Consider the following 15,943-nt stretch of genomic DNA (forward strand, 5'->3'; position numbering starts at 1 on the left):
TGAACAGTTTATCCAACATGCAACAATAGATACCGTATAGCGCGAAATTTTCGAGGCACTTATATTTCATGGATTGGCCTCTAAAAGCATTTCGTTGCACAATGTTCGCGAAATGACTGCTTACCGGAAGCCACGCCTTTGCACGTTATAGCAGGTAATTCTAATTAAAGAAAAATTTTCATGGACTTAATTTTTGTGTATGATGCTAACCCACGAAATCCGTGAAAATTAAGCCCCTCGAAAATTTCGCGCTATACGGTAGTCTACTTCTCACCATTATTTTTTTCACAAATACACTTGTTTGTACACTTTTTTCTTACTAGCACATAGATTCTATGATGCTACCTAGATCAAATATCTTCAGTGGTGGAATTACCATACAGTACTATGATAAAAAAAGAAGGCTGCTACAGCTGCTAGATCTAGCTAGCTAGCTGTAGGCTGATCGAATTTTTATTTGCACTGTTGCAGTGTCTGTCATGATAATTATCATAAAGTTCTTGGTCTTGTATATAGATGCATGCAATAATCATAAGCCATAATTATGATTATTGCATGCATCTCTGCAAGACCAAGAACTTTATGATAACTTAAATTTATGATAAGGGGCAGAATAAAAGCTGCTCAGATAAGAGCTTGTGTCAACTTAACTAGCCTCCTTCACCGGCGCGGCCGTCTAAGAGTGATTCCCTGATGAAGTGCGGCCTGGGATCGAGGCTAGCAAGGAGCATTAACTGGAGCGGTAAGAATCGACAGTGCAAAACACTACTGTTGCTATAGTAGAGATGTCAGACCGGAAGTAGTGTGTGGGCGTATTTTCATACAGTAATTCAATGGTAAAAAACGGGACCAGAAAGTGAGTGAACAAGAAGGGCTTTCCGCAAGCCCTGGAAGAGTCTAGCAAACAACAGCTGTTCCCAGGGGTAAAAAATAGCGTAGAATTTGATTTTTATAACAGTTTTTTATGATTTTAGTATTTGATGCTTGTTTTGTGCGTGATTTTTTTCTCAAAGGTGATCATCATTTTAGCAACCAAACATGAAAATGAACAAAAACACAAGTGAGCATGTCTTTCATCTCTAACTCTCTCCAAATTATGCAAAAAGTTGCTACAATAAGCTTTTATTTCTTGCGGAATCACATATTGCATGGATAGATGGGTGGAGCTGAGAATAGCCTCGATCCCAGGCCGAGTTTTCGTTTTTATAACGGCTAGGCGAACAACTGGGCCTGGTACTAGTTGTCTGCGCATGCGTCAAATTATCATTGTATATTTGTGGTCGGCAAAAATATTTAATAAATCAATAATGGAAATTTGTACACAGAAAATGCACAGAGTGAGTACACAAAAGATGCACATAGGGAGCTGCTTCACAAAGGCCTGGGGAGTTGCCAGTTGTGCTGCAGCACAATTACAGTGACCCAGGGCAACTTCAGGATGATTGAATGCCTTCAAATTACGTTTCAAAAAGATTTAGCAGGCTGCTGGACTTCTCTGATTCTAGGCCCCAACTTGTAACTCATTGCTTGAGAAAACGTAGATTCTCTTGATATCTCTGAGCTACCCAGCAACGCTCGAATGAGCAGGTCATACTCCAGTCCTGTGTCTGTGAGTATAGGACAATATTAAAAGAAACCAAAGACGGTTAAACCCTTACCTCAAACTGTCCAGTCTCGTCCGTTAGTATAGCCAAGAGGAGCACTGTTGGGATAGCTGGATATTAGCCATTGCTCCTGTACAGAGAAGTAGACATTTTAAATACGTGTAGATCTATACATATTAAATTTCTCGGTTATAGTGTCATTGTCGACGAGCTGATGATGGCAGCACCAAGTTCTCTAGCTCACACTCTTCACTTGATCCACCATATTAATGATGAAACTATAGTCTACCTACATTCGATATTCTTGCCAAACATGAACAAGACTTGATAGCATAGCCGGCCATAGGGCCCACACAAAAATATCTGACCTTAACAAGCTTGACAAAGCTTTATACCTTTTCCCTTGTTGTTCAGTCTTCAGAATAAGCTTCAGAGAAGAGAGAAGCTTTAGCTAAGAGCCATTCCAATCGATTCCAATAATGATAAAACGGGAACTGACTTCTAGTACACGATAGTACACGAATATAAATGTCACGAAAGTGAACGAGAATATCTATTTGTCAGAATCTGACGAACGATTGACGCATGCGCAGACAACTAGTACCAGGCCCAGTTGTTCGCCTAACCGTTATAAAAGCAAAAACTCGGCCTGGGATCGAGGCTAGTTTAATTGGTGACGCCCACTCCATCACTGATTGATCAACAGTGAACATTGCTAGCTAGCTAGCCAGCTAAACTTTTAATGCTAGCTTTTAGAACTAGAGAATGGCTACTGTAACTCCATTTCTCTGCTGTCTGCTGGGAAGTGTTTCTCTTGTATATGGGCAAACTTTGTGTGAGTTGATATATGCAGTGCAACTAAATACTGCAAACTAGAATAATAGGCTCTAGCAATAACCTGTAATCTAGATCTAAATTAGATTTGGTACCAGACCATCAATCATTGCATACAGTTCGACTGGCATTACCCCCCGGCACTGATCATGACCGCACTGGAAAGATCATCTCGTTCTCTGATTTTGGATCAGGAGCTGCTAGTGATCCACCTGTCTTGTACTGCTACAATAACAACAATGCTGGTGTAGGGTGGCTATTCCCGGGGGGTACAGTGCCCACAATTTTCGATAGGGCTGCAGTTAATGACGAACTGTTCATCAGTGCTGCTTTTGGAGCTGTTGTTCTGCATCGTGGTCCCACACACTTCAGTCCTGATGGAGAACACTGCTGTGTGAGGAATAATGACAATGAACATAAGATATGTGTCACCTTCAGTGAGTATTGACTATAATATTGTCTGTGTCCAATACTAACTCCTACCCCCCACAGCTCCGTGCCCCCCTGCCCCACACTGAGTCCACTGTCTAATGGAATGATCTCATACAATGCAGCCACCAACATAGCCACCTACACCTGTGACACTGGGTACACCATCAGTGGAGCTGCTACTCCGGTAACTTGTATGAGTAATGGTACTAGTGCTGGTACCTGGTCTCCATCACAACCTGCAGTTATTTGTACAAGTAAGACTAGAGTAATAAGTAGTTCATTGTGTGTATAAGCTATGGCTTCCCAACACAGTCGTCACCTGCCCTGTCCTAACCCCCCTACCAATGGAACCTTGTCCACCACTAGTCGGGACTACCTCACTGTTGTTACATACAGCTGTGATACTGGCTATATCCTCACTGGTAATAGTGGTAGTGCTAGAATATGTCAAGATACTGGTCTGTGGTCAGGAGTGGCACCAACTTGTCCACGTGAGTTAGCAATGGTGGGTTGGAAGTAATGGTGATCAAGCATCTCCCCACAGCTGTTGACTGTGGACCACTGACTATTGCCAATAGAACAGTGAACACATCCTCTGGAACTACCTTCATGATGACTGCTACCTACACCTGTAACACTGGATACCTACTCATTGGTGATACTAGTCGGACTTGTCAAGCTACTGGGTGGAGCGACAGTGCACCAACCTGTCTATGTGAGTAGCTTTCGACAACATTATGAAATGGTCATTCATATTTTCTTTCACTGCAAGAACAACTCTTAAGTATAGTGTAAATTATTAATAAGTTTGTCTTTCTCTTTTGCACAGTAATTTGCCCAACCCTCTCTAATCCAACAAATGGAGTCATTCAATACAGTGACTCCTCTGTCCCCCGAGCAACAGCCTCCACCGCCAGATACAATTGCATAGCTGGCTACCAAATCAGTGGGACAGTAGTGAGGATGTGTACTACCAGTGGATGGAGTAATAGCACGACTCCTACTTGTACAGGTCTGTTGTTTGAGTCACTGTCATACGTACATGAGATTCTTTATTTCTGTACAGCCACTTGTAATGACCTCACTGTACCAGCCAATGGAATGATCAGCTACAGTCCAGCTACCACTCCCAGATTGCAGGGAGCCGTGGCCAACTACACCTGTGGCACTGGGTACGATATCTTTGGTCCCAGAACAAGTACATGTCAATCAGTCAATACCTGGAGTGGAGGAGATATTGTCTGTCAAGGTATCTTCCTTTATTGCTTGTCCCTTTAGTGTACATGACTTCTCTTACAGCAAGCTGTCATGCTCTCACTCTATCAAATGGTGACATCACTTACATCATGGACACCTCTCCTATTCCAGTGGATACGGTGGCTACCCATACCTGTAACGTCATGTTTGTGCTCTCCGGTGATGCTACCAGGACATGTACTAAAAGTGCTAGTGGAGGAGTGTGGAGTGGATCAATGCTAACATGTATTGGTAAGCATCTGTTATCAATTAAAGTTCCTATAACTATGGTATCCTTACAGGGACATGTGAGGATCTACCCAATATCACCAATGGAGTGATTGTCTATTCATCAACCTCTCCACGTACTAATGGGAGTACTGCCACTTACTCTTGTGGGATGATGCTTATGTTGAGTGAAGACAGTATAAGAACATGTCAACCAGACCGTAACTGGACTGAGGCTGAGCCATTCTGTCAAAGTCAGTTCCCATATTATACATGTGTGTTACGTATAAGTGTTGATGTCATCTTTTATCACAGGAGTGTTCCTTCAATTCGGAGTGTTCACATTGGTAGCTGAGGCCAGTTCTCAAGTGCAGCTTGACACCATTGGAGAGGGGGAGAGAGGACTGGTGTGCAGGACTGACCACCAACAATGCTGTAACGAGACCTCTAATGCTTCGTGGCTTAATCCCAATGGCACTGTTGTCCCTTCAACTTCAATTCGTGGAGACTCTAACTTCTATACAGACACTGGTGATGGGTTCATACGCCTCAACCTCATCAGAAACACCACCACTGCAACTGGTGAATATTGCTGCCAAGTGCCAGTGGAGGGAGGAACTATCGAGAGATTTTGTGCACAACTATTCCTGCCTGCACCTCAAGGTATAGCTCAAAAACAATACAAAACCGGTAACCATTAATTTTGTCTTATTCGCAGGCTTCTCTATTGCTGCTGTTGCTGGTGGGGCAGTTGGTGCTATAGTGGTGGTGATTCTGGTGATCCTGCTCATCATATTCATAGTGGTATTCCTAAGGTAAGCCATGCATATGGTATATACAGTCATACATTCATAGCTACAAAACAATTGTGTATCCCCAACAACCCTGTTCATTGTGTATATGCAGCACCAGAATATAGCTTATATAGACACTGGCTTTAACAACACAACTGTTATTATTTCCATAGACGCTCACGGGAAAAAAAGTATGAACCTGCTGTCAAAAACTCTGGTCTCTCTACTGTATATACTAAACACAGCGATGATAGTGATGGGGGCGTGGCCACCATATCAAAAGATTTAGGTCAGTGTCGCTGATGTAATGAACTTTACTACTTAAGACCTGTGTATAATTTATGTGTTAATATGTGTAGAGCCTACCATCACTGGCTTCCCCAGTGAGAGCAGAGGTAATGAAGGGGAGGAGGTGGTCATTAAGCCCAAGGTGGGAGGTCACACTCCACCCAGTCTCACCTGGTACCACGATGGTAGGAAGGTGACTGCAGACTATGCCACAGAACTGGACCAGGACGGTGGATTATCCTTCCCTAGTGTGGAGACTAAGCATGCTGGTGAGTACAGGCTATACACAAGGTCTTATGATTGACCACAGCTGGGAATGTGTACAACTCTCTCTATTGTTAAAGTATTCGGTATTGACCACAGCTGGGAAGTTCTAAATGTAATATTGAAAATAAAGTCTGGTTTGCTATTGATAACAGCTACAAAGGCTTTATGGAGCATGATCTTTCCAGTATATCCAGATGTAGTAGCAATATTACCCAAGCGGGAGATTTTCAACTAAAGTACCACCCACCACTCAAAAGAACGCAGAAAGAATTATAACCGCAGTTATAAGTAGGTCATGACGTCGTGCCCTCATGCTGCATGTACGTACAACTAATACAGCTCGACACGTTCTATGATTAGTAGACCACATTTGATGATATTCATATACCTATGTTGATACGCAAATAACCACAAATAGTGTTTTTATAAAGGATGCAAGTCCAGGTGAAATCAATCGCCTGGTTGGGCGTGCTACAACATCCTGATATGACATCGGAAATATCATGTTCCTTAAAGCCTTTGATGTCAGTAGGCTATAAACTATGTTATAATTATAGGGAATGCCCATATATGCATACAGCCCGGGTGTGTGTGTGGATTAGACACACCACTAGCTGTTGTCCATTCCTCTGCATGTGTGCATGTGTTTGTGCATGTGTGTGTGTGCAGGTGTGTATAAGCTGGTGGCGAGTGGACCCTCTGGCACAGCTGAGAAAGAGATCCAGTTGATAGTGGTACCAGAGGGAGGGGAAGCAGAGGTGACAGATGAGGTGGACCTCACTCCTATACCAGTGGATGGGTTTGGAGCATATGTCACTGAGCAGCATGCTAATGGCAATAAGAAGTTTGCCAGTAACTATTTGGTGGGTTTAATACACGTGTTGATTCTACCACAGCGTCTTAATGTGCTGTATTGATGTATTGATTCCCTCCTCCATACCAACTTATATATTGACTCCACACATTGTACAGGGTCTCGGTGGCAAGGAAGGTGAACACTCAACAGCAATTGCCAAACAGCACAAGGAGGAAAATAGATTTGGAAACATTCTTGTGTGTAAGTTCTATACTTCCTTATAATTATTGTGGATTCAAGCACACACACACTACTATCTATTTATTTTGACTAATGCTTTGTGCTAACCAAAATTAGAGGTTAATGATTGTTTTGTGCTTGCCACCTAGAAGAACCACATAGACCCATCCCATTATCAGATACTACCACCACAAAACCTAGCCCAGACAATACAGGCCTGTACCTTATAAATTAGGCCTCCCTCAAGGTCAGATTTAGTTTACACGAGTACACAGCCATGCACAAGCTAAGTTGAAGTATTACAGCAGCCAATATCAAGTCTAAGATAAGTTCTATACTTATGTCAGCATTACCTCAAATGTGAATATAGCTTACAATCAGCATGGCCCCAAGTGAATAGCTTCCAATAATTATTCAGTATACTAGTTGTTCTGAATGCAACAGATGAATGGGGAGGGTTGGTGCACCGTTAAAGACTCTTTAACCCATCATTCTCGGCTCTCAAGGCCGGGCATCTGTTTGCTTTTTTTGTTCCTGTTTGATTTCTTTCCGTTCTATATGTGTGTTTCACACATACACTTATTTACCTTTAGTGACACATATTATGACAGACATATACATGTGTGAATACCCATTTGCAACCTAGAAGGAGGTAAACAAACCATGCTGAGTAATTATAATGGATGAAGGCTGGATTCCAACCATCGTATATATATTTTTATTAGAAGCTTTCCGTTTGATTGGGAGGGTGTGCGACTGATAATCCCTGCCCACCCCAATACCTTTTGTATACACTTTAATCAAACACACACACACTGATTTCCTGCAGATGATGACAACCTCATTATCCTAGACCCCATCCATGGACAAGAGGACTGTCAGAGTGACTACATCAATGCCTGCTATGTAGACGTGAGTGTGTTTTTGTGATTTATTCATGATAACCAATGTTATAGCTACCATGCATGTGTTTTTATGTTCATTATGTTACCTTCAAATGCTGTTACCCTCTCGTCTGCAGGGTTTTGTCGAGCGAAAGAAGTTCATTGCTTCTCAAGGTATCAGTTTCATATATTTCACTAGAACATAATTAACTGTACACACAAGACAGTAACTATGCACATTTGCTGTGTGCTTGCTTTTACAATCATAACTATTGTTAAATGCTTCATTGCTTGTTTTCAATATGTCTATTGCCTCCCTCCCCACACAAAGGACCACTACCCAATACCCTGGTGGACTTCTGGCGCATGATGTGGCAGGAGAAACCACCCATAGTAGTCATGCTCACCAACCTCGAGGAGAACAACAAAATCAAGTGTGAACAGTACTGGCCTGACAGTGGCAGTGTGAGCTATGGCCCCTTCACAGTCACCATCACAGACCAGCAGGTCCTGGCTGACTACACTGTCAGAAACCTACTACTTGCAGTAAGTACACATTATGATGGCACATGTTGACATTTTAGGATTGTGTTTCACATTGAGATGTTTCTTTGTCACAGGTGAAAGGGGAAAGTGGGAAACCTTTCAAGACCACTCAGTTTCACTTTACGACGTGGCCTGATCACGGTGTGCCTGCTGACTATGCCACGCCCATTCTTGGGTTCCACCGTTGGGTTAAGTCCCAACACAAGCCGTCCAGAGGTCCCCTCCTGGTCCACTGCAGTGCTGGTGTGGGACGCACAGGCACTTACATTGCCATTGATAATATCCTCGATCAGATCGCAGCCGAGGGTCTCGTCGATATTTCCGGGACAATTCGCAACCAGAGGATGAAAATGGTCCAGACCCAGGTAAGTACTATATAGACACAGAAGCTTACACAGTTTAATAAGAATGTGTAGTATCGTAGTCACATGCATGCAGGGAAACATTTGTGCACAGTATTGTAAAGTGGTATTAAATTTTCAGTTATAATGTGTTTTGCCCCCACGCCCACTTTCTTTGAGAGCACATGCGCTAACCATTAGCCAGATACCAGCTAATGCAAGATACAATGTCCAGTCTAAGTGCCCTACAGTACATTATATATCAGTAGTCCGAATCGTATTAGGAATGTTGTGATGAACCTAAGTGGCAGTCTGTAAAAGCTAGACATAATATGCTAATGTGCTGTCAGGTAATCCCCGTATGTATACAAGATAAATTCTTTTTAATTATGCCAACACTAAAAATTGTTACCCGAGGCACGCATGGGCGGCCACGGGCATAGTAGTCCGTTGGTTGGTTGTTTGGTTGTTTGTTTGTTTGTCTGTTTGTCTGTTTGTCAGATCTGAGTCTACTCACCTGGATGCCACAGCGTTTACAGCATAGATAGCCTCAACACAACAAGTTCTTATAATATTGGCAGAGCTTTGTTTAGTCGGGCACCGCCGTCTCTACTGTTGCCCGGAAAGAGGTCGGGAATCAAGCCTATCCACAGTTTAGTAATTGTGGATAGGCTTGATTCCCGACCTCCTTCAAGGAGGGCGGCGGCGCTCGACTAAGCTTTGTTGTCAAATACTAAGAAGCTTTTGCTCGTTGCAGCTAGCTAACTGCACGCAGCCTTTATTCGAGGAGGACTATATATTTACAGCTGAAGTGATCCCGTACCAGGAACAATGGAACAGGGTCACTAAAGTAGAAAGTTAGAATTATGATTTTGTGTGCAGAGAATACTCCACAGCTATACCTCGCTTGCGCATGCGGACCTTTTTGTAACTTTGTCCGGTTTTTTACAATTTGTATGATGAAATTGTTATTAATTATTTCGCGCATGCGCATACAAAGTATACCAGGCCGCCTTTCTCTTCGCGGCCTGGAATCGAGGCTAAGTATATATAAGCGACATGTACATTATGTACAACCCTAACCTTTCTCTCTTTGAGATAAAAACTGTTACAACAGTGAAACAGCTCACACATGCACTGCCATATTGATTCTACTGAGCGCATGCTCATTGTCCCTCTCCCTATAGGACCAATATGTGTTCATCCACGATGCTATCCTGGAGTCAGTGACGTGTGGAGACACTCAGATCAGTGCTGCAGATCTGCGCAGACAGATACAGAAGATGCCATCAGTGGCCCCGGGAAAAGCTATCACAGAATTCCAATACCAATTCCAAATTCTGGAACAGGTCTCTCCGAATCCAAATGAGGTAAACTGCAGTAGTGCATTGAGACACAAGAACCTGAACAGGGGAATACAGTACCTACCAAGTAAGTTTTTAGATTTTAGAATAAGTGCCTTTACCTGATTACATATAAACGACCCTTTATCAACTCCACAGTTGAGAATCACCGTGTGTTCCTGAAAGGGGAGGACCCTGGCCGTGACTACATCAATGCCGTCTTTGTCAATGTAATACTACGCACATGCATGCTAAGTGCATGTGCTGCAGAGCTACTGCACACTTTTTAATTAGACTTTCGCCACACAAGTTAAATATTAACTTGTGTTAAGGAAACATGCAGGCCTGAAAAAACACCCACTTATATAGCTCATGCTTTTTGTCCATAAAAATGGACAATTTGGACCCAAAATAAATCACTGATCCAATCACACTGTAATTATTATAACACTATAATTTCAGTGGTCCCCCTCCCTCCCTCCAGGGCTACAAGCACCAGAAGGCATACATCATTGCCCAGAATCCACTGGACTCAACTGTGCGTAACTTCTGGAAGCTATGACAGGAAGTGTGCGGCTGTTGTGATGTTGACTCCACTCAGTGAGAATGGGAAGGTAAGAGATGGTCTCCATTAGAGGTCCTCCCTATTGAGTGAGTGTGTGTGTGTGTGTGTGTGTGTGTGTGTGTGTGTGTGTGTGTGCGTGTGTGCGTGCGTGCGTGCGTGCGTGCGTGCGTGCGTGCGTGCATGTGTAGGAGGCATGCTCCCAGTACTGGCCAGAGAGTGGCAATGTCATCTCCTTCGGTGAGTTCACCATTGATAACTTGGGGGAGGAAACCAACACTGGGTTCGTTTTGAGGCAACTGAGCGTACTTAATAAGAAGGTGTGTTATTCATAATAATCTTCAGTTGTTTCTTTATCGTTTCTTAATTTTTTCTCCAGACAAAGCAAACTCTGCAAATAATTCAAATCCAAATTCTCGATTGGAAGTCGACTGGTGCATGTGCAAACTTCAAGATTGTAACTGATGTCAATGAGGAGGTTGTAAAGGTTCAAAGGAGGACTGGAAACAAGGCGATTGTGGTCCACTGCAGGTGTGTATTTTTGTGAGTAATTATGTGTTTAATGATTAGTTGTTTCCAGTGACACTGCGACCCGCTCTGGTATGTACTGCTCCATAGCTACTACCATTGACCGTTGCAAGACAGAGGGAGTGGTGGATGTGTTCCAGGTGGTCAAGGCTCTCAGGGTCCACAAGCCAGGGGCAGTACCCTCAGTCGTGAGTTCATCTGCTTAAAGCTAGAGCCTGTATCCCTTAATTACAAGCCAGACCTCTCAGCTAGCTGTAGAGAGGGCTATTATTGCACCATGCATTGCTATAGCCGTGCATTACTTGTATTTCCTACCACACACTATACAGTCATTGTGTGTCTGCAGGTATTAATATGCCACTCCCCCTCACAGGACAACTACAAGGATGTTTTTGAGGCCTTGTTGGTCTACTTGGACTCCTTCGATACTTACGCAAACTTTCTCTAAAACTAAAATGGAAACTAGAACTGGGCGGCAGCTTTTGGGAGAGGGAGATTCTAATATAATGTGCACATGTTTTAAGTTAGACGTAGGATTTTAGTTTTGTGTATTGCCACAACATCAGTGTGATGAAACAATTTTGAGTGAGAGTTGCCAAACTAAAAATCGTATACTATAATATATAATAGCTTTTGTGGTGGCCGGTCATGCAAGTGGTTCAGGTCGTCGTGTGTGATAATATTATGTTACTGATGGCTTGTCATACAGCCGCATAACATTGCTGATGAATGCAGGTCAAGATTAAGAAGCCTTTTTTAATAGCTACCTTGTACTTTACCTTCTATATACTCCTGCTTGTTTGTAAGTAGTTTACAGTTATAATTAGATGGAATGCTTATAGATCGAAGTCTTTTTGTTGCAACCTCTCCCCTACAGGCCCTTACTTGTACGTGTGATTGCCCCCTCAATGACAAGACAGATTGTGTCTTTTGTGGCGGCCGGTCATGCCAGTGGTTCAGGTCGTCTTGTGTGATAATATTATTTTACTGATGGCTTGTCATACAGCCGCATAACATTGCTGAATGCAGCTCAATATTGAGTTAATAGCTACCTTGTACTTGTACCCTCTACTCCTGCGTGTATCTATAGACCTTCCATATTAAACCTTAATTAGTGGTTTCCTTCATCAGAAGCAAGCATACACACATGCATCATTGGATCGAATTAGTGGCCGTAAGTAGTTTACAGTTATAACTACTAGAGTGAGTCCTTTCAGATGGCGAAGTCTTTTTGTTGCAACCTCTCCCCTATAGGCCCTTACTTGTACGTGTGACTGTCCCCTCAATGACAAGACAGGGGACACAGTGCTCGGAAGTGGACAAACAGCAAACCAGTGGAGTGGCATACGGAACTACAAGGGACGGAAGAGCCCAGAGTACGCTCCAGAAGAGGGGAACAAGTACGACGGGATCTACAAGGTCGTCAAGTACTGGCCAGAGAAGAACAAGAACGGATTCATTGGTTGGAAGTACCTGTTCAGGAGAGATGAGGTGGGTATATTTTGAGGAAAGATCGTTATACGAGGTTTAATTTTTGTGAAATAGCAGCCTTGCAGTATGCATTCAATTTGTGGGTCAAAAAATATTCGCGGTACATGCTTAACAGTGAACGTTTATACCCCCCTATATAGTATAAGTATGAGGTTCCCGTAGATAGTTTTACTGTATGCATGTAAGTGTTGGCAGTCGTACTAAAGCCATGATATGCTGAAACTGTATTTTCAGTTACCCTCTCTCTGACAGTCTCATGCTTCTTGGATTCGTGAGGGCAAGAAGGCCATTAAGAAGCTAGGCCTCACTATGGAGTATCCTGATGGCTACCTCGAGGCTCAGGCTGCCAAAAAACAGAGCAAAGAAGCGGAGGCTGATGGTGGGGTGGGGTCAGATGAGGAGGCAGCTAGCTAGACAAGGGGAAGAGCTAGGGGACGAAAGAGAAAGGCCCTATATAGTATGTGTGTCTACGCATGTTGAATTGATTTGTTGCTTTTAATTCTGTGCAGACTCCAAGGCTCGTGGTTCCCCTGCCAAGAAGAGCCAGCAACTTTGGTACGAGCTGAGCAAAGGTCAGAGGTCACTTATCAAGGCTGACACAGTCAACAGCAAAGTGTGGGAGGAGCTACTAGCCTCGGCCAAAGATGAGGGCTCAGTGAGTCACTAGCTGCCTGGAAGTACTGCGATTTTGTAGTAATCGCTTATAGGGACATGTATACTGGACAGTTTTTACCTGGTACTATGCCTGTTATTGTAGCTATATTACCGTATAGCGGGTAATTTTCGGGGATAAAAATATTCGTGATTCAGCAATATTTAGCCATTCATGGTTTATATTTTCGTGGTTGCTGCTTGCACTGCAGGTAAAGGTAGGCAAAGACATTTCATTCGTGGGTAAAATAAAATATTCGTGGTCCAGTGTTAAACCACGAAAATTACCTGCTACATGTATACGGTAATACTTTCTGGAGAATACACAAGGTATATACCCTATGTGTATTCTTGGTACTGTGCTACTATATTACAGTACTGTATGCTATAGCTATACTCCATTGTACTGTACTGTATATATCATTTGCATTGTTTTCCTCGCTCAGGCTGGTCTGCTGAGTCGTATCCAGGAGACATTCAACTGCATCGTGTGTCAGGAGGTGGTCTACCAGCCCGTCACTACCACCTGCAGCCACAACATCTGTAAGGTGTGGAACCACTGACTAGAGATATTACTGCATGTGTCTTTGTAGTGTGGTGGGGTTTCATAACATTGCTAATGAATGGCAGCTCACTATAATTATATATAGCTATATACCTATAATGCATAAAATTCTCCATAGTAACTGGGACCACTAAACAGTATTATTCTAGAACTGCATGCAATGTAGGCATCTCCTGTGCACACTTCCTTTAATATCATGATTTTTGTTGAGTGCTTTCAGTATATATAATTATAGTTATAATTATTTCTCTCATATCAGCTCTACAAACTATTACAGAATGTTCCCCTCAAGGTTATTTCTCTGCTGTCTGCTGGGAATTGTTTCCCTAGTGTATGGACAGACTTTGAGTGAGTTGATATGCATGCAGTCAACTATAATTATATAGCTAAGCTATAATACTAACTTGTGCTATAAAGATTTGGTATCAGCATCAATTATTGTATTATTGGCATACAGCTCGACCGGCATCAGGCAATGAGCCCCCTGGCACTAACCACACTGGAAAGATCATCTCGTTCTCTGATGTTGGATCAGGAGTTGGTACTGATCCACGAGCCTGGTATTGCTACACCGGAGTCACTGGTGGTGTAGTGTGGCAGTTCCCTAATGGGAGTGCATTGCCCATAGTTTTTTACAGGGATGCAATTGGGGATGAACTGTTCATCAGTGCTGTTAGAAATACTGCTGTTGTTCTGCATCGTGGTCCCACACACTTCAGTCCTGATGGAGAACACTGCTGTAGGAGGCCTAGCACAGGACTGAGCAGATGTGTCACCTTCAGTGAGTGCTGACTATATTGTCTATGTCCAATACTAACCCCCGCCCCCACAGCTCCCTGCCCCACACTGAGTCCCCTCACTAATGGAAGGATCTCATACAATGCAACCACCAACATGGCCACCTACATCTGTAACACTGCTGGTTACGCACCAACCATCACCATGGCCAGTGGATCAGTTCTGCAGATAACTTGTATGAGTGATGGTACTAGTGCTGGTACCTGGTCTCCATCACCACCTACAGCCTGTGCATGTGAGTACTGTACCGTCTTCTGATTGTATCGCCATGCATCCTGATGGAAGCGCCAAATGCACAATAATCAAGCGTTAAGTTCTGAAATTACTTTTTGCTGGCGTTTAGGTAATTAGAAAAGAAACACTGAAATCGAGGCTATAATTATACATACAATTCATCTATTATTGCCCCGTGAAACAGCTACTATTACTTTACGTTGTATCGCTAAACACCACTCTTAAGTTTTATTATTTTTTCTTTCTATTTGTGCGCTACTGGAAATCATAATTAATTTGTGTGGCTGCAATTAGAAGAAAGACTGTATATAGTACTGCATTCGAGCAATGCAAGCATACATTATTACACTTCTACTCTCAGTTGTGTATTGTGGCTCCCCACCCACCATTGCCAATGGCTCTCCTGGAGTACCAATTGCAACCCCTGACGCAACCTCCGACAAAGGGACAGTGACCTACACCTGTGACAGTGGGTATGAGGTCGTCGCCACAGCAATGGCCACATGTATGGCTAATAGGACCTGGGGACCTCCACCAACTTGTCAGCGTATGTTATTCTGCTGCATTATATTCCAATCACAATAATATTTTTTGCTTACTCAGCTGTAAATTGTGGGACACCTCCCTCTGTAACCAATGCATCTCCTGGAACACCCTCACCTGACACAACTCTCGGAGAGAATGTGACCTACACCTGTGTCAGTGGGTATGAGGTCTCCACTGGAGTCATCACAGCAACAGCTACCTGTATGGCTAGTGGGGTGTGGGGACCTCTACCAACTTGTTCACGTAAGTCATGCAAATTGTCCATGTCTTCAAAATCATGTCCCTTCACAGCTGTTGACTGTGGCTCCTTGGACGCCCCCTCCAATGGAGCAGTGGACACATCCTCTGGAACCACCTTCATGATGACTGCTACCTACACCTGTGACACTGGATACAACATTGTTGGATCAAACACCACTCGGACTTGTGGGGCCACTGCACTATGGACTCCAGAGGCCCCCACATGTGCACGTGAGTAGCATGAATGACTGTGTAGACTGTATCCACTGTGTTCATAATTCACAGCTGTTGACTGTGGTCCCCTCACTGTTCCTAATGGGCAAGTTAGTACATCCTCTGGAACCACCTTCATGAATACTGCCATGTACACTTGTGATCATGGCTACACTCTCAATGGAGCATCAGATAGAACCTGTCAAGTTAATAGAACCTGTCAAGCTAATAGAACCTGGAGCCTAACAGCACCTACCTGTGATCGTGAGTGCTTTAAACAAA

General features: G+C 43.3%; 3 protein-coding genes and 1 long non-coding RNA gene across 12 annotated transcripts in view; 3 read left to right on the top strand and 1 right to left on the bottom strand.

Annotated features, from left to right (window-relative positions):
• Positions 1 to 1,273: 1,273 nt before the first annotated feature.
• LOC135335016 (uncharacterized) lies at positions 1,274 to 2,268 on the bottom strand. Its single transcript, XR_010394411.1, has 2 exons — positions 1,659 to 2,268; positions 1,274 to 1,607 (listed from the first exon to the last, which is right to left on the bottom strand). It is a non-coding gene; the product is annotated as an uncharacterized LOC135335016 (long non-coding RNA).
• A 12-nt stretch (positions 2,269 to 2,280) lies between these two features.
• Positions 2,281 to 15,943, top strand: part of LOC135334960 (receptor-type tyrosine-protein phosphatase alpha-like) — a 44,567-nt gene continuing 30,904 nt past the window's right edge. For 6 of the 8 annotated variants that reach the window (XR_010394409.1, XR_010394406.1, XR_010394408.1 and 3 more), the window contains exons 1-8: positions 13,512 to 13,613; positions 13,890 to 13,978; positions 14,088 to 14,411; positions 14,463 to 14,663; positions 15,024 to 15,209; positions 15,266 to 15,451; positions 15,500 to 15,679; positions 15,734 to 15,925. Coding sequence is in view for 4 of the 8 variants with exons in the window: in XM_064530345.1 (XP_064386415.1) it covers positions 13,909 to 13,978; positions 14,088 to 14,411; positions 14,463 to 14,663; positions 15,024 to 15,209; positions 15,266 to 15,451; positions 15,500 to 15,679; positions 15,734 to 15,925 (1,339 nt within the window). In the remaining 4 variants the exon portion in view is untranslated. Of the gene's footprint in view, positions 2,440 to 2,557; positions 2,876 to 2,930; positions 3,125 to 3,182; positions 3,362 to 3,414; positions 3,586 to 3,699; positions 3,883 to 3,936; positions 4,120 to 4,169; positions 4,359 to 4,408; positions 4,589 to 4,649; positions 4,998 to 5,052; positions 5,150 to 5,301; positions 5,418 to 5,487; positions 5,686 to 13,511; positions 13,614 to 13,889; positions 13,979 to 14,087; positions 14,412 to 14,462; positions 14,664 to 15,023; positions 15,210 to 15,265; positions 15,452 to 15,499; positions 15,680 to 15,733; positions 15,926 to 15,943 lie in introns of those variants that run through there. The other 2 variants (XM_064530347.1, XM_064530346.1) reach the window with 2 other exon arrangements.
• On the top strand, positions 9,779 to 11,731 carry LOC135335004 (receptor-type tyrosine-protein phosphatase alpha-like). 2 transcript variants are annotated; one of them, XM_064530405.1, is made up of 7 exons: positions 9,779 to 9,921; positions 9,993 to 10,063; positions 10,318 to 10,447; positions 10,587 to 10,715; positions 10,775 to 10,926; positions 10,976 to 11,111; positions 11,297 to 11,731. In XM_064530405.1, the coding sequence occupies exons 2-7, from the start codon at positions 10,047 to 10,049 to the stop codon at positions 11,369 to 11,371; spliced, it is 639 nt and encodes a 212-aa protein (XP_064386475.1). In that variant the 5' UTR covers positions 9,779 to 9,921; positions 9,993 to 10,046; the 3' UTR covers positions 11,372 to 11,731. The 2 variants fall into 2 exon arrangements, with proteins under 2 accessions (XP_064386475.1, XP_064386476.1); XM_064530406.1 differs by lacking the exon at positions 10,587 to 10,715 and having other exon boundaries at positions 11,297 to 11,729.
• LOC135334702 (E3 ubiquitin-protein ligase UHRF1-like) lies at positions 11,832 to 12,865 on the top strand. The gene is made up of 3 exons (XM_064529978.1): positions 11,832 to 11,891; positions 12,178 to 12,414; positions 12,667 to 12,865. The coding sequence occupies exons 1-3, from the start codon at positions 11,832 to 11,834 to the stop codon at positions 12,826 to 12,828; spliced, it is 459 nt and encodes a 152-aa protein (XP_064386048.1). The 3' UTR covers positions 12,829 to 12,865.

This window comes from Halichondria panicea, chromosome 4 (genome assembly GCF_963675165.1).
Source record: "Halichondria panicea chromosome 4, odHalPani1.1, whole genome shotgun sequence".
Lineage (NCBI taxonomy): Eukaryota > Metazoa > Porifera > Demospongiae > Suberitida > Halichondriidae > Halichondria > Halichondria panicea.